We start from the raw sequence: 18149 nt of genomic DNA, 5'->3' as shown, positions 1-18149 counted from the left end.
GTTGTCAAACATGAGGCGCGCTTCCTTGCATTCCCCTGTCGGTTCTCCGATGACACTATTGACGTCATAGTAACGCCCTTCGTCTCAACATTTGGGCGCTTGAGCTTCTTTGTTTTGGCCCTGTGCGTTGAGCTTGGAAATTTTCTGGAATATTGTCTTTTTCTCGCTACACATCGACACTTAAATCTTCGACACAAGTTACAAGATATGATATAGCCTGATACCATGGAAAATATCGTCTGCTGAGGGATTTGTTTGGACTGAAGATTTGATAGCTCATATCGTTGAAATCGGGGCCCCCTGAAATCGAGGCCATGAATCACGAACTTCATAATCTTTCAATATTGTAAAGAGACACTGGTTTCACGATCATGTAAAACAAGTCTCTTTTATCACCAGATATAAGGTGATTAGAATTATTTCTTCCACATCTAGCGTTTACTTGTTATATATATGGGATTGGCTCGTAATCGGAATATGAAGACGAGACTCACGAACATTCTGTGAGAAAGAAAATGGACGGCATAATGTATAGCAACGTGTTTTCACGTTGTTTCCATTTGTAATTATTCGTGAGAAATATAAATTAATTCAATTTTCTATTTTAGCAAGTTTGAGGCTGTTTACAGGTTTATCTATGTTCCTAAACAAAGGATTCCTGGATGGTGCTCACACACAGGTAGGCCAAGGTTGCACTGTCGCCATATTGAATATCTGCAAGTTCTCCATCTTGCAAGGAAAGTGCAATTCAACTTCAAATATTTTTACCAACACATCAGTTGTCTTGAACATTCAAATAACATCTTTTCTATGTTTAAAGGATCAGTTAACATGCGAATCAGTTTAATATTGCATCTATGCAGAAACCAAAAAACTGCGCCGTTATTTCCATATATGGCATGCGCTTGTTAAGGGGCGTGGCTAGAACGTGGGTGTGGTACATAGCGTCTTTGACCATGACTTGTGATTGCATGTACGTGTTGACTTGGTAAACATGTACGCGCATTCAAAACAACTGCATGTAACAACACACGTTCACTGTATAGCAACGGAGAAATACATTTGAATAATGGAATATATGAATATTGCGCATCATCAACAATTGCCTATTAAGATGTAGATCTTGACTGATAGACAAAACAAATTTACACATATAAGTAGCCTATTTTATTCTACGTTGTCCTGTTTTTGAGTTAACGCATTATAAACATTGCCTATGCAAAATTATAAGCAACATTTTATGTAAACATATCATGTAGGGGCATCTTGGTTTCATGAAACAAACTAGATTTTGTTTGGCGTTTGAGTAAAGAAATAATTAACGTGCACATCATCACATCTATCACATTTTAATGGATAATGAAACATTCTTTTACTAAATGTGTAAAAAATGTGCCGTCAACAAATATATAACTAAACGTTAGCCTACTCATTGAAACACGTTTTCGTCAACCTGCCAGAATAAGGCTTAAACTAACGCTTCAGTAATTAAGAGAAATAATTGTTGAAGCAATATCGCACATAATGGTGACACAGCGTGCACGTGTCATTAGACGGAGACCAAAATTTAATTTGTTGTTGTGAACTCTTATTCATCTACGCATTGTACATTCAGAATTTCAACAGTTAGCATGATTAGGCTATCGTTCAACGAACTGCACACTGAGCGGTGCGGGCAAAGGGAGATAACTCGTGACGCACCATGGAAGCACTTTTAATGATTGATGTTAGATGAGCAAAGGTATGCCGTCTTTTAACACCTTGAAGTTGACTGTTCCTGCAGATAACCCTACAGTATGGTTTTAATAACTACATATGACATTTTTTTCAATATTTGGAACATTCACACAAAGATTTGACAATGTCATCAGCTGGTCATCGATCTCTGAGTATTCGTTTGAAGTTGCAGATAGCTCTTGCATAGTTGAGGTTATTTGAAGTCGAACATTTTGGCGAAATTATATGGTGTTATATCTAAAAAAAATAGTTTTTTATTTATATTGAAATTATTGGGTGATGTGACTAAAACAAATCTTTATGAGATTTTTGTATTAATAAAAGATGTCTGATTGGCTTATGTCAGATGTTTGTAGTTTGAAAGTATACACTGACATAACTTGTTGCTTAATACTTATCCATCCTAACAATTAGTAGACAATGACATTTATCATTCAGCATTTTAGGGGATAAAAGAATCACATTTTTGTCAATGACTCATCGTGAATTAATATATTACTTGTGGATGAATAAAGGTGAAAGTAGTAACCAATTTGTGGTAGGTCAATGTTTTCTTATCTTCAAAAATATTCATAATTTGCTTTGTGACAAACAATAGATTGTTTCCCTTAAGATCTTTACAATATTGTGTTTGTTGAATTATGAAATAAATAAATAAACTATAATAAATAAACTAATAGTTATGCTTCTTCCGGACAGTATAAAATTGAAAAGGTATGAGAATTAGGATGTTTATTTGTTTTTAGCAAGTGAGAACTATTTTTTGAATAAGGTTTGACTTTTTAAGATTGTTATTCATGGACTGGCTATTTATGATTTTATACATATTTCACACTGTCAGTTTTCATGTATGGTTTAAATAAGAACTTTCAATCAGCACATCACAATGCATTCACTCGATCAATAGTTTACAGCCATTCATTGAAGAAACTCAGCACATTGTGAATTATGAAAGAAGAAAACGGATACACTTCATACAAGCAGACCTTGAAATAAACACCAGTCAGCTCATCTTGAGTACAAGTGAAAATCCAATTATGTAGTCCTTACTGACTAGTAGCATTTGGGGATTATTCTGAACCAGGTCTCAATACTTCAAGTTTGACTTCAAATTGGAACTGAATATCACTGACAAATGAAGACATTGTGAACATTTTACCTACTAGTGAATTAAGGTTTACACTAGGCATCTGGACAAGTCTTGAAGTTATTTCTTAAGACTGTTCAAGGAAATGAATAGACATACAGAGTGCAGTGTATAATATGTGAGGGCTGAGACCAAGAGCTGGTTGATATCAGATTTCAGGGCACTTGGTGCTTTTAAGGCATACTATGGGTGTTTTTACTTGTTTTTCAAATATATTTATCTCAAAAACAGTGTTGGTGGTAGGAATAAATACAAATATTACAAAACCATAAATTTTACATTGTCAATAAATATTGTCAGTAAATAAAACTGCATGTCTAGTTTTGTAACTATTCAAGAGAAATCCTAGGACAAGTAATCAATGGTAACTACGATTGTGTACAGGCCTCAAAAATAGACCTCTAACCTTGACACTATCGTTTTGTTTTGATTGAAATTTATTGTTACTTTGGGGAAATAAAAAATGACTCGTTATTTAAGTTTTATTCCTTATACTATAAATATAGGTTCAGACATCCATAAAAAAAATAAAAAATAAATACTATCTGTAGACGGGTATTATTTACAACAAAGTGGATGTGTTCCTCCTGTAAACTGCATGGAAAGATTATCTTTGAACTAACAGTTTCTCTCTATTTACTGAAATCAAGGCTGTTTCAGCATGCTTGTCATTCTCTTTGAGACTGCTTCTAGAAACTTAAATGCTTGGTACATGCTTCTTCTACATGTTTATTTCTCAAACTATGACATTTTGGATAGGTATTGCCAACACAGTTAAACATTTACTGCTATGTTTTGTAATTCATGATGGTTAATTGCAGTGTATATTGATTAGTATTGAAAACATTTTTTTCTCAACTGTCAGTGCAAGCTTTTGTTTTAAACAGTGTATTCACATCAGATGGTCAAATGTGTAAAAGTTGTCCATAAATATATACAGACAGCAGACAATGTTGAACATTGAAATAATATACATTCAGTGCAATACTTCCAAGAAAATAGTACATACAGAATTAATTATTCAAAAAGGCATGAAAAATACCAGTTCAGTTTGATTGTTTGTGGTTGCTTGGAACAATGGAATCAAATATGGGACATGCATATGGGTTTATGTCAGAAGCCCTGTGGTGTTCGTGTTTGGCTGTAATATTGTGTAAACCAGCTCGACAGCCAATAGCATAATAGCAGCAAAACTGTGGACCTATCTAAATACTTGATTCCCCATCGTGTGACTTGTAATAAGCTGAGCTGGTTCATACACAACAAAACTTATACCAGTTTGTGTTTATTTCTAAACTTGTTTATTTATGAAAAAATAAACAACTTGGCTTTGTTTATTAATGTACACTAAATTGTCAAGTGTCCGTGGATTGGAAAATATATGTGGATTAACCTGGGTATTGATGTGTGTCCCGACATGCCTGTGTATAATGTCAGTGCAAGTATCCCCTAACCAATGAAAACGGACGAGTCAAGACTCCAAGCATGTCCTATGCCTGGGCATGATAGTCCAGGGCCATTTCATCAAGTGATTGTTGTGCTAAAACGATTGTAACTTCTACTTTGTCATAGACTTACGACAGTCCTAGTTCTGCGGTCGCTTTGTGGACCAGGGCCCTGCAGGATGTCCCCAAGATACTGATCATTAACACCATTAAGATTCTGTTGATTAACACTAAATGACAAACAAACCAATTTGTTGGTCTGTTGGATGATTTTGTCGGAACTATCACCAACTGATAAAGAGGCATTGTTTTAAATAGGACTAGTGAAAAACATAAGGAGCATTTGGGATGAAAATCATGTCAAGCTATGGTTATGTTTATTTTTGTATTTCATACCTTTTTTGCTGATATTTTGGATTATTGTCCTTTATAAAAAACAATTTCTTCGTTCTAAATGCTAATAAATCAAACATTATTCAAAAGTTAATACTCAATGCTAGCTATATACTACATTTACTGTAATACCTATGCTTTAAATAAATGTTATAAAAAAATAGACTAAATTTTATTATGATTAAAAGTTTGGGTCCAATTGTGTTCATCCAACTCTTACCTTAAAACATGTTTACCCAGTGACAGATTGCTACGAGCAGAATTGACAGGCTTTTCACAATGGGCTTTTTGGAGAACAGTGGTGACATTGTCAAGTGCAATGACATGGTAACAAATCCAAGACTTGAACAATTTTCGGCCTCCTTACAAGTCAGTTTGCTGTTTCTTTGAACAAAAGAGCATGACTTGCGTGTCAAGTCACAATGGGCTTCCAACCTGATTACAATTAAAAGGAATATGTGCAAGCATAAATTGACAAAGTGCCCTTCAACTTTGCTAAAACTAATGTATGTAATACTTACGTATATGATTGCTTATGGCACAGCCGGGACAGACACGGCTTAAATATCATTAAAAACCACCATTGGTCAGTGTTGAGTACGTGCACAGTATCCTTTACAAGTTATTCTTAGAGTTAAAGAAATTGAAAATAAAAAATTGCCACTGAATGAAGTTAGGTTATTTTTGTAAAAGATGAATAGTGTACTGTATGCATTCAGCTTTGAAATTCACTCTGCCAGTCCATGAGTAATTTGACTGAATAAATACAGCTCCAATCACTAACATTTGAAAGCTATTCTTTACCAGTTCAGAATTATTTCACTACAAATGAGTAGAACTAGACAAGGTATAAATTCTTGAAGACAGTGAAATGTTTTTCACAAGTACTTTGGTCTAGGCTTAAAAATGAATTTCTAATGCTGTGCATATACTAGTATTAATTCCAAGTTTCAAGGGATTCACAGAAAATTGTTGAATACAAAGTCGTGTTCACTCTAGGAATTTTCTGACATGGGCCTTATATGTGAAAAATTCAAATATTCCAGAGGAACACCATAAAGCACAATGTTAAAATGCCATTATGAATTTGAAAATATGGGCCTTTTTTCAAATTTAGAGCCTTAAAGCACAGAACCCCACCCTAAAATTATCCCTGATTATGAATTCATTTTTTTTAAGTATAACACCATTGGTCAGCAAGAAGTAAAAAGAGTGAAGGCAAGAAGGTTTTTGCAGAGGGCTTCAAAATAACAAATTCCACTCCAGTAATAATTTAGGATTTTTTCTTCTTTGAGAAAGTATAGATAACCTCAACTGATAGTGTTTTGATGCTTTGCAAAAGCAGCTAGGAAATGGCATATGCATGCAAAACTATATACAGATATTTTAAATACAGAAACGTTAACCTTTGGAAGCAGTTGTCTGATATGTTTTCTTGGGAGGTCATATCGCTTGTTTGAGGTAAGTGTTTCTATCGTTTTGTCAGGAAAATGTGTTGGCAAGTTAATATTTTTAATATAATTATTTTTGCCATATGCAACCATTGTAAGTTAAGAATGCACCAAAAGGGGAAACAGGTTTGTTTTTGAATGTTATTGGTTAAGGCCAAACTTGTCTTTATTCAGGCATTGTTTTCAAGAGCGTGTAATTGTAAACCATTTTACATTTCAATTGCAAATCTTGAAAAACCGAGAATCATTTTACTGTTAGCTCTAGACATTGAGTTAAGGGGTTGAATAAGTCTTCAGCAATCCATGCTTGCCATAAAGGCAACTGCTTGTCATGAGACGACTAATGGGATCGGGTGGTCATGCTCACTGACTTGGTTGATGCATGTCATTGTATCCCAGTCGCGCAGATAGATGCTCATGATATCAACCACTGGATTGTCTGGTCCAGATTATTTACATTCCGCTACCATATAGCTGGAATATGGCTGAGTGCAGTGTTAAACAACAAACAAATAAACAAGTCATTGGACAACAAGAAGGAGCTCTTCCTCTCCAGGCTAACCATGTGACAGTAGACCTCCAAGCTACCGTGGCGTGGTTGATGAGTGTTGACATGGATTTGACATGACACTCACTCCTTGTTGAAGTTGGAAATGATGTGGAACTTGTGTGAAGTATTCCACCATTATCACAGTGCACCCATGAAGATTGTGTTAGAATAGGTCTTCAGCAACCAATGCCACAAACAGGCAGTGATGTGACATAAAAGGCGACTAACAGGATCGGGTGGTAAGGCTCACTGACTTGGTTTGATACATGTCATCACATTCCAATTGCGTGGATCAATGCTCATGATATCAATCACTTGATTGTCTGGCCCAGACTTGATTATTTCACAGACCACTGTCATAAAGCTGGAATATTGCTGAGTGTGGCGTTAAACAACAAACACAGTTGCATGGATAGATGCTCATCTTCATCACAGGCTTTTTTTTTATTATTATTATTATTTATTGATTTTTTTAATTTGATTTTTCTTTGTCATGTGGCGGGGATATTATTGAGTGCGGCGTTAAACATCAAACATTATCACAGTTCAAGGTTATCTTGGCCCTACAAGTACTGTTTGTGAAGAACATGGGGCAGTCACTTTGTCTGGTCACATGGTTGAATGGAAATTGATGTTGGAAGAACAGGAATAATATGGATTTCAAGATCTTCCTTTTCCTGAAGCTAGCCTTGATGTTGATAACAAGACCTCAAACTAGAGCATTTCAAATTAATGTCGTCCATATCTTTCCACCAAGGAATGAACCATAAAGTTATATGTAATTATGTTTCAATTTTAGGTATATTTTAATGAATTTGTACACAGTAATATAAAAAAAACCTCCAATAGTTTGATAGCGTTTTACGTTACACTGTAAATTTCAGTAACACTATGTAGAACATTTTCTATTGCATCGAATGTTGATACATCTGTTACGCTACCGTCGGTACTCTCTGCTTGTCCTAAGACCTGACCAAGAGGATTTGGGGTCCCAGACTCCCTGACTTGGTAGATCATTGCTTTGTCATTGATTTGTCTGGCCCAAGCTGAATTATTTACAGGCTGCCGCAAAAAAAAAGCCTTCAATATTGCAGACAGGTGTTAACATTGACTTGCTCTTAAAAAAGGTAAGATTTTAATTTTGAAAATAATCAAAATGGCTGCCACATTGACCATCAAAAATATGGATTGTGAATGATTTTGAATAGTATTTGTGGCAAATGTACTTGCCAGATATGTCCTACTTTCTCGCTGACTTGGTTAATGCATGTTATCTTATCCCAGTTGCGTGGGTCGATGCTCATGATGTCAATCACAGGATTGTCTGGTCCAGACTGGAATATTATAGACTGCTGTCATATGGCTGGAATATTGCTGAGTGCAGCGTTAAACAACAAACTATAAACCCTTCTAGGATTTTGCTGGTTTACAAACATGGAATCCTCACAAATGTTGAAAGCATTCTTTATGATGTGGTTGCTATTCAGTCAAATTGATGCTGAGCTCCCGGTTATTTTTGGACTGTTTGATTTGGTTCACTTTGTGAAAAGGTAATTTTCAATTAATATTGGCTTCGTTAAATGACGTTTCTCTCATGGCACTTCAAGTAATTAACTCTTAGATTTTGTGACCACTATAAATCAGTTCGGTTTGTATGTCTTAATAATTTGGTATCAGTCAAGCACCATGTGTAAGGATATTTCCAGAAATAATAATGCAATACCATTCAAGTTTAGATCAAGTAAAGGTGAGCTTCTGTACCTCTGATTTTTAAGTAAGGGTGAGCTTCTGTACCTCTGATTTTTTACACGACGAAAGTTAATTTCAAAAAACGAAAATTTTCAAGAGAACTAAAATTATGTTAAAGCAACATTATGTTCTTGGAAATGACCTTTTGTGCGCTTGACCCGGATTTATGTTGGCAATGATATGAACATTAATCCATTTTTCTGTGTGATGTTTGACACAAAAGATCTTCTTTATAACTACAAGTTCTGGGCTTGTGAAGCTGAATCTTTGTAGGGAATTTATGGCAGTCAAACAATTTGGTATTTAGTGAGATTGTCTTCAGATCTTTTATCCAGTATTTTAGAAAAATGTAGGAATCAGTTCTAAAACATTATCCAACTGATACCCATTTGCAATCTTGCGATATCAGGCAACTTTCTTTGTATTGAAAAATGAACTTGACCTGAAACAATAACTTTATTTTGGGAGAAGTTTTGGCCATTTAAGTGACTCGCATGTTTGCAGAACAGAACTCTGATATATATTCCCTGCATGTAGACCAAGGTTATTTATGGTGGAAAGTGACCTTGTTCTTAATCTGGTCTCCTAAAGTGTTTGAAAAACAAGTCCTTTAGAAATTTGGATTTTTTTTAGCATATCTCTCTATAAAATAACTAAAGCAGATTCTGCAGTATTTGACCTTTAAGGTCAAGTTATGTCAAGTTAAGCAATAATAATCTGACCATTTCAATCGTTTAAAAAGTCAGCTAATTTGTTTATCCATTCAAATTGTCAACATTTTGTAAGTTTCATCATAAATACTTCGAACAAGTCATGTGTATGTGGCCATGGGCCGCCTGTCTTGACCTTTGTATGTTGATGGTGTAATGACCTTTGGACTTTATGAAGTGAAGCTGGTATGTCATGATTTTCCTGAATATCCGAAGTTGGGCACTGTTGATTTCAACAATATTCCATTGAGTTTTAAGGGTATTGATTTGTTGACCTTGAAGGTCAAGGACACTGGATCGAATGGCACTCCCAAAAGAATGTGATCGTAAAAGGTTGAGGAATATTTTGGGGGTTTTCTAAGATAAAGGTTCCATGTGATTACAGTTTGACACTTTGAAACCAAACTATTTGCATGGAATGTCTCATGTTCACTGTCTCGTGTTCATTTGCACACCACTGAAATGGACAGCACCATGAAACACCATTCATTCCAAGTTAAGGTCAAGGGCATAACAACCTGAAAACCATGGGATTTTTTTTTTTTTTAATAAAGCAGGGTGAAGGTCAAGGCCAATAGTAGTGCTGAATCGGGAAGATTGTGGCATTGAGAAGAAATGGCACATGTATTAAACAAATAGCTTTTACTCTGATGTTAATATGCTTCTGTGTATTTGGCGAAGACAAGGACACAAGGTAGGTGACATAAGCTAACTTAGTACAATGACTCACAGAGGATTGGATCATCTGCCCACATGAAGGTAATGTTCTGGTATTGGTAAACACTAGTCAATATGGCGACAACCTTGAGTCAATTTGTATGTGAGCAAATGGAATCTTTTCTTTCCAGAAAACTCCCCAAGGATGGATTTCAGCAGCATGTAAAAAGAAGGCTGGAACTTGATTTTGATTTTTATAAATATTTGATATTCTGAATAGTAGTTTTGAAAATCAGAAAGTCTTTATTCATTTTTTGGAATAAAGACTGATGCTTTTTGGCAAAGAAAATGATCTGTTCCAGAATTCCAAATTATGTGGTTGGCCTGTCCAGCCAAGAAATTGAGATTTACATTTCAGATCTGCCTCTTTCACATCAATTGATGTGAAACAAAACTAGTCTAGAGCCATAGCATGCACTAGCATAGGACCATGACGCCAGAAATAATGGCCATAGCAACAACACCTGACACACAGCCAGATGATAATGGCTGCCTCGGTGACACATGAATATGTTCAGAGAGTTCTTGGAGATTGAAATGGTTGAATTTTAATTCCAGATTGAAGTTTGCCCTGTATCTGCAGTTGTGGTATGGATAACAACGTAAGGCAATAATGGTATATAAAGATTACTACATACATTAGTTCAAGAATAAATACTTTTTCTCTAAAGTATTTGCGTAAGTTCTATCTGAAAGCTAATCCATGTTCCATAGAGTCTATTGTCCGAATCTTTCAGGACTTCATTGTTAGGAGCAGGTAGCATGTTCAGTCATGTTTGTCCTTTTGGAGGTATATGGTATTCAACTGATTGAAAAAAAAATAATTATATCCTAAACAAAAAATGTAAGTTTATTTCAAATTGTTGGTTTGCATGGATAAAATATAACCTTTTTGGGGTATGTTGAAATGGAATTGATTATTAAAAGTAGTTTTTAAAAATGATTAGATTATTGGTTGTTGAATACTACAAACATATTCTAAGCAGTATTACCAAGTAACTTGCAGTTATGTTTTTGAGTAGTTTGTCCTTGATTATGTCATGTTGGTATTTTTTCATCTTAGATATCTAAGTGAAATGAAAAAAGTCTAAACTAGGGTTGACTCGATGGACAATTGAGCACAGTAATCAGTTGGCTTTGTAGGCAAGACTTTTTCTTTTAGACCTAATTCTTCGAAATTGGCACATAAAATATAGGACTAGTGGAACAATCTTGTGCTGCGTATGGTTCCAAATTGTTCATGCTGGCCAAAAACGGCTGATTGGAAATTCATAAACCACATTTGAATGTTAAAGGGACTTGTCAGGCATCATAATATTAGTTTTGAATGTGCAGTTACCATCAGACAACCTTGTTTTGTAACACATCCAGAAAAAAAATGTCTAAAAGATTCCATTTTTTTACAAAGTGGGTGGTAGTTTCCTGAGAAAACTTTTTATGAATATCTCTTGGCCTCACCACCCAAGACTGGAATCCATGAATGCAATGTCTTAGTACATCTGTATATTACTAATGGAGCCTTGCCTCATGCTAGAAATTAAATCAGTATTAAAAACAAATTAACTTATCAGTTGTGATTCTCCCACTAGTGCTGGATAATAAAATGAGAAATTTACAATATGTTCATTGAATGACAGTCAAGTTTGACCAGTTGAAACAATTCTGACAAACGTCTATGCAATAGAGGTCTGTGCAATTAATTTAAACATTTAAATAATCCTTAAGTTGCTGTCTATCAATAATACGAGAAATTAACTTGAAAATGTGTGGTCTGTTGGTGCCTTTCCCTTGCATGTTTGTAATGCCAAAATGGTAAATGTCTAAAACCTACACCCTTTCAGGCTATCGTTGAATGTTAAGTGCTTTCCAAAGTATCCTCCATTACTAGATTGAATAAGCTGTACAGTGTGAACCCCTTCTCAAATTGCCATAGGCATTCTATCCCTTGACTAGTAAATATTGTGAGGGCTTGTGGAACAATAGCTGGGCCACCCCACAAAGAGATCTCGGTGCCATGGTTAGTGTGAGCCTGTTAAAGAATGAGAGATGATTGTTGGCAAATTTCACTTTGTGGCCCTGCCCAGTTCAGAAAAGTTTGTAATTTTCTTTAATTAATCCATGAAGTTATTTTTTACTTACCCCGAATTTAGAATTGCTGCACAGGTTTTCAACTTGAACCAAGTTCAAGACAAGTATTTATTCTGCCATACAAAAATGGCCGACCTGGGCTAATGTTTCTTTTGCTTAATTATCTAATGATTTGAGGGCAGTGTTGGGTAGCCTAGTTGTTAAAGTGTTCACCGGAGGCCCAGGTTCGATTCCCCACATGGGTATAATAGCCCTTTTCTGGTGTCCCCTGCCGTGATATTGCTTGAATAATGCTAACAACAGCATAAAACCACCCTGTCTCTTCATTATTATCGAAAAAGATATATTATTTCTAGATATCCATTTAAATACTCCATTTACCAAGAGTACATGTTTAAAAACAATAATATATTGTCCAATATATGATTAACTCTAATTATGAATAGTGCGCATACTATAACAGTACAATAAATCTGAATATGTGAGTATTACAAGAACATTTATTGCTGAGACAGTTAAGAAATATACAAATATGTGTATGTTTGAAAAGAAAGGTTTGATTGAAATTGGAACAAATGCTATGTTGGTTAGTTTGGGGTGTAATAAATTATTTCAGTTTACATAGTTACCGCCCATTTCCTCATAACAGCTGTTTCTACCAAACTGAAGTACAGTCCTTGTTGTTTATATCTCTGTTCTTTAAAGAATTCCCTTCATCATTTGTTTATCCTTATCCCTATTAATCTTGTATTTGTAGTACTTTCCTTCTTTGATTGCTTGAATTTTCCCTCAATTCTTTATACATATTAATGTCATTGGTTGCCAAAAGCGCGAAGCCTCTACCTAAAAAATCAAAGTGTTTGTTTGTTTGTTTTTTTAATGCCGCACTCAGCAATATTCCAGCTACAGTTACCGTTACAGCTACCGGTATATAGGGGCTGTCGGGTATCCTAGTGGTTAAAGCGTTCGCTCGTCACGCCGAAGCCCTGGGTTCGATTCCCGACATGGGCACAATGTGTGAAGCCCATTTCTGGTGTCCCCCGGCGTGATAGTGCTGGAATACTGCTAAAAGCGGCGTAAAAACCAAACTCACTCACTCACTCACCAGTATATGACAGTGGTGAAAATGAAAATAAAAACGTATACCTGTGTGCACTATTTGTTACTTTGTAGTAAAATTACCCACACTCTTTGACTTCTTCCGTTGTTAGGAAATCTGGGACTATTAATATTTTTACAATCTTAGTTACATAAAAATTGATTCAAAATAAACCCAAACAATAACAATAATGTGTAAAAATAACTCAAAATATCCTAGTCCATCTCACGATTTAAGATATGAAATAAAATTGACTTAAAAATTTAAATGTTCTTAAACTATAAGAATTTTAATTGTTTGTTGTTATGCAAAACTGTTATTAAAAAAAAATTAACAAAAGAAGAAAAGAATATAAAAAAGTGGTGTCAGCTGAGCAGGATAAATACTGGGTTGTCTTTTTCCAAACTGCTTTACTTTACATGGGTATTATAAAACCCGATAACATTGAAAATACAATAGATCTATTGAACATGAATAACAAGGAATTCTTGATTTGATTCCAATAAAGAGTATGCAAAGTATATAGTTCTAAGGCATCAGAATTGTTTAAAATTGACCATGTTGTAGTGTCAGCTGTGGATGCAAACATTCATTCTTGATATATAGTGTAAGGGCCACCAAATTATATTTTTCAGAATAACTTTTTGACTCAGATGTGAAGTATTTGAAGGCAAACATGACTGAATATGCAATAATTATAACTTCAATTATGAATTTGTAGCTCACCTGGCTGAAAGTCAAGTGAGCTGATGTCGTGGCCTGCTTGTCCGGAGTACACATCGTCTCAGAAACCACTAAACTAGCTGAAACTTCACATAATTCTTCCCAACAATGATGACACTCTAATTTGTTCTACTGGTTTCAATCCAATATTCAATATGGTCGCCACAGCAGCCATGTTCATTTTCAATATGGTCGCAACAGCGGCCATATTGGAAAACCTATTCATGGCAGATACTTGGCCATCATTATTCAAAAGTAGTTAGTTGGGTTGAACTTATGTTCCATTTTGTGTGTGATATTCTATAATTTGACCGGGATTTAACATTTGCATTTCAACCATGCTGAAACTTCTTATGGGCATTACCCAACCGATTCTGTCATAAAGTAAGAACTTTGGTATGTGTTGTTGGAAGTGGGCCTCAATAGTTGTTTCCTTTTTCTTTTTTAAATTTTGATTTTTTTTACCTTGACTGTTTTACCATGCTCATTTCTACGTACTGTAAACATCTCAGAAACAATTGAACGTCTGAAGTTGGAACTTCAAACACTTGTTCCACCAATGGTGGCATCCAAATTTGCTCAAGAGGTTTGGATCTGATTTTCAATATGGCCACCATTGCAGCCATATTGAAAAACCTATTAATGCTCAGTCATCTTTTTGTCAAGATGAAGCTTGGTACTTTTGTAGTTAGTAGTGGGCTATTTTATATTTGAACTCAAACTGGCAATGTTCCTAAATTGTCTCAAAATTCTTATTTGGATCTTTAAACTTCGGCTCTAAAATTGCAAGAATGACAGAGCTGAACTGTGGCTGATGTATGTTTTAGGATGATTTTTTTTGTTCAAATCATAAGACTTATGTGTTAATACCTACTCCTGTGTTTAACAAAAATATTTGAATATTAATGCTGACAGCAATTTATATTGATTGTCCGTCTGTTAACATTTTAAACTGTTGACAACATATCCAGGTGAGCTACAGTGCCGTGTCACTGTTTTTCAAACATCTTGTCAAGACAACAAAGTCTATAATGATATAATTAAAATACTCATGGAACATTGATAGGCAAGCAATAAAAAAAGTCTATGAAAAGTATAAAACAAGAAATTCTTGATTGAGTGGGGTGAACGTCTTGTTTCTCTTGATTTAACGCAAGATATGACCTGTCATTAGCAGAACATTACTACGGGTGCTAAGACATTTTGCCTGGAAGTTCCGTGGTAGAATAGGTCTTCAGCAACCCATACTTGCCATAAAAGGCAACTATGCTTGTCGTAAAAGGCGACTAACGGGATCGGGTGGTCAGGCTGACTTGGTGGATGCATGTCATCGATCCCAATTGCGTGGATCGATGATCATGATACCAATCACTGGATTGTCTGGTCCAGACTCGATTATTTACAGACCGCCGTATTATAGCTGGAATATTGCTAAGTGCGGCGTTAAACAACAAACAAACAAAGCTAAGACATTTAGAGTAAACATTACCTCATAAAAACAATTTCTGATACTTGAAATCTGTTTAACCGCACATTCATTAAGCTGAGAAAAAAATCAATATTTAATTCTTGTTCCCAGTGCCCTGTTGCATTGGTTAGCGATGTTTTATAATTGCGATGGGCACCTATTTTGACCATTCCATGTAGAGTAAAGGGGGGCAAGAGAAACAAGCTGTGTATTCCATTGTCCTCCCCTCCATGATATTGACACAACAGTTGCACATGTTACCAGGGGCCGTTAGATCCACAGCAGCTTCTGAGTGCTCTCAGTCCTTTGTTGACCCGCACAGGAGGAATTAAGGGACCCGACGAAGCAGCCAGAATATCAGGGTACAATTTTTATCATTGACTATCAAGTGTTTATTTTAAATATTCTCTGTTGAGATACCACTGAAAAATATTCACTGTTGGGATTCCTCAGCAAACCTGCTTCTCTTTGGGCTTTCCCCGCAAGCTGACACACCATGAAATAACGTGAATATTGTTCAAAGTGACATGAACACCACTCTCTCACTCTCTCTCTCTCTCTCTCTCTCTCTCTGCGAAATATGTGATCAGCATCCCATGTTCGAGAGATTGGGCTTGGTTGCAGCGTATGACCACAGTTCATTGTGAGTCCTTCCCTGCTATCAACCACTGGTTTGCTTTGCCCAGCTTCAATTATTGACAGGCCACCGTGATAGCTGAAATAGTGCTGACGATGCTGTAAAACGACATTCACTCAATTGAATTCAGAATAGTTTTAAATGTAAGCATGCATGATATTAACACATTTGAGCATGAGAAGTTTATCACAAGTTGCAACGACATTAATCTTGTACTGGTGATATTGCAGTTTAATGAAAGATGCTGTGAAGAAGGTGGGAAAGTGCATCTACATCAACATCCTGAAAGCTACCCAGTCCGAGGATGCCCTGGCCAAGTAGGTGCATCCTTCATCTTGTTTCTTCATTGGATTCTGTGTTCGTTGATACGGTTGCTGTGTCAACACACTCTGACTTATCAAAACATGTTTTCATACTTCGATATGATACCTCTCTGTATGAAGATTGGGGGGGTCTGTGTGTCGAAAAACGAATATGATTGGATAGTTCAGAATGCAAAAAAGTAAAGCCACACTTCTATATTTTTGTTTGTTGTACATGTCCTGTCATTTGTGAGGCCTCTGACATCTACACCCAAAAGGGTGTGGTGTGGAAGGTATATTCCAAGATAAGTAATTAAAACTACTACACTAGCATGATGTGTGCTCTAATATAAAAACGTGTCATTAAATCTTGAGTTGTACCAGCAGAATAATACATTCACAGATGTGCAACATTTTGTACGTTATTTTGCGTATTTAGATTGGTGTGATTAGAATGGTCACTCCACTTATAATGTATAACAAGGGCATTTGGTAAAGGATGATCATTTTCAGGTTACTGGAGAGTGATGGGTGGACGACCCTCAACTCCTGGCTGCAGGAGTGCAAGGATGAGGACAACAAACCGCTCCTCATAGAGATGCTCAAGCTGTATCAGAACCTTCCCGTCACCATTCAAATACTCAAGCAAAATAATGCAGCTAAACTCATCAAACAGCTCAGCAAGTCTGAGGATGAAAGTAAGTTAAACGATGGTCATGTTGGTACTCCTGTACTCTGGACCAACACTCGTAAGAGGCGACTGAACGAATCGGGTGTCAGACTTGGGGAATTGGTTGCTTGCATGTCATCGTATCCAAATTGCGTGGATCAATGTTAATCAATTACTGGATTGTCTGGTCCTGACTCAGTTATTTAATGATCGCCATCATATAGCTGAAATATTGCTAAGTGCAGCGTTAAACAACAAACAAACTAATTTAGAGGTTTTAACCATAGATTTGATACTTGTTTCATTTGAAGTTAAACACAATGGCATGAGAATCTGTTGTTAGACCTGGACTATTTATGGATTACGAAACTGTTGTTAACGTCTAATTTGAACACAGCATAGGTTTATCTATTAGTCATTGCCACAACTCTTTAATTCTAAACCTATTGTGCTGTGATAATGTGTCACAGAAGCTGCAGTGTTGAAGATTTCAAAGTTCATTTATTAATGTTAATGTCTTTCTTTACAGAAATAAAAATCTTATCAACTAATATTGTTGAAAGTTGGATGAAGAAGATCCGTGGGAGAAATAGCAATGCCGAAAACGAAAATGGTGAGTATAATAATTGGCAGGTGGAGAAACCTTCTCTTCTGAGGCATCAGTTCATAGCTCATCTTCCTGAGGCAAGGGAATTAGCTGACTGTAAAAGTCCAGTTTCCACCCTTGCAGAACTAGGCTAGAATTGCGTGGCTCGATTGTAGCGCCACCAGTGGCTACTACGAGTAATGTTCCTTCTGTGCCCCTCCTATTTAACAATCAGATTCCACCTTTCATATCACTTACATTTGCTTCAAACAAAATGGACCCATGAAGATCCGGAGTAGAATAGGTCTTCAGCAACCCATGCTTGCCATAAAAGGCAACTTTGGTTGTAAGAGGCGACAAATGGGATCTGGTGGTCAAGCTTGCTGGCTTGATTGATGCATGTCATTGTATCCCAGTTGCGTAGATCAATGCTCATGATATCAATCACTTGAATGTCTGGTCCAGACTCAAGTTATTTACAGACCGCTGTCATATAGCTGGAAAATTGCAGAGTGTGGTGTTAAACAACAAACAAATAAGCAAATCAAGATCTTCATTGTAATAAAATGGGTTTTGACTTGCGAAGTGCATCAAATCATTTGAGCAACTTGATTAAAAACATGAAAAGATTCTGTTATCCATCTGTCAATGCCAAGTTGATGGTACTCATGCTCTTC

General features: G+C 35.9%; 1 protein-coding gene across 2 annotated transcripts in view; it reads left to right on the top strand.

Moving 5' to 3' along the window:
* The first annotated feature begins 89 nt into the window (after positions 1–89).
* The window catches only part of LOC139476985 (serine/threonine-protein phosphatase 1 regulatory subunit 10-like), a 29939-nt gene continuing 11879 nt past the window's right edge, over positions 90–18149 (top strand). The window contains exons 1-6 of one of the 2 annotated variants that reach the window (XM_071259534.1): positions 90–406; positions 10458–10501; positions 15542–15639; positions 16145–16231; positions 16730–16914; positions 17416–17499. In XM_071259534.1, coding sequence (XP_071115635.1) covers positions 10490–10501; positions 15542–15639; positions 16145–16231; positions 16730–16914; positions 17416–17499 — 466 coding nt within the window. In that variant the 5' untranslated portion in view covers positions 90–406; positions 10458–10489. Of the gene's footprint in view, positions 407–10457; positions 10516–15541; positions 15640–16144; positions 16232–16729; positions 16915–17415; positions 17500–18149 lie in introns of both variants that reach the window. The other variant, XM_071259535.1, reaches the window with a different exon arrangement.

The sequence above is a fragment of the Haliotis cracherodii genome, unplaced genomic scaffold (genome assembly GCF_022045235.1).
Source record: "Haliotis cracherodii isolate W230 unplaced genomic scaffold, xgHalCrac1.p SCAF_30, whole genome shotgun sequence".
NCBI classification, from domain to species: Eukaryota; Metazoa; Mollusca; class Gastropoda; order Lepetellida; family Haliotidae; genus Haliotis; species Haliotis cracherodii.
The sequence above is the reverse complement of the archived record's forward strand: the minus strand, read 5'-3'. Positions and strand labels throughout refer to the sequence as shown.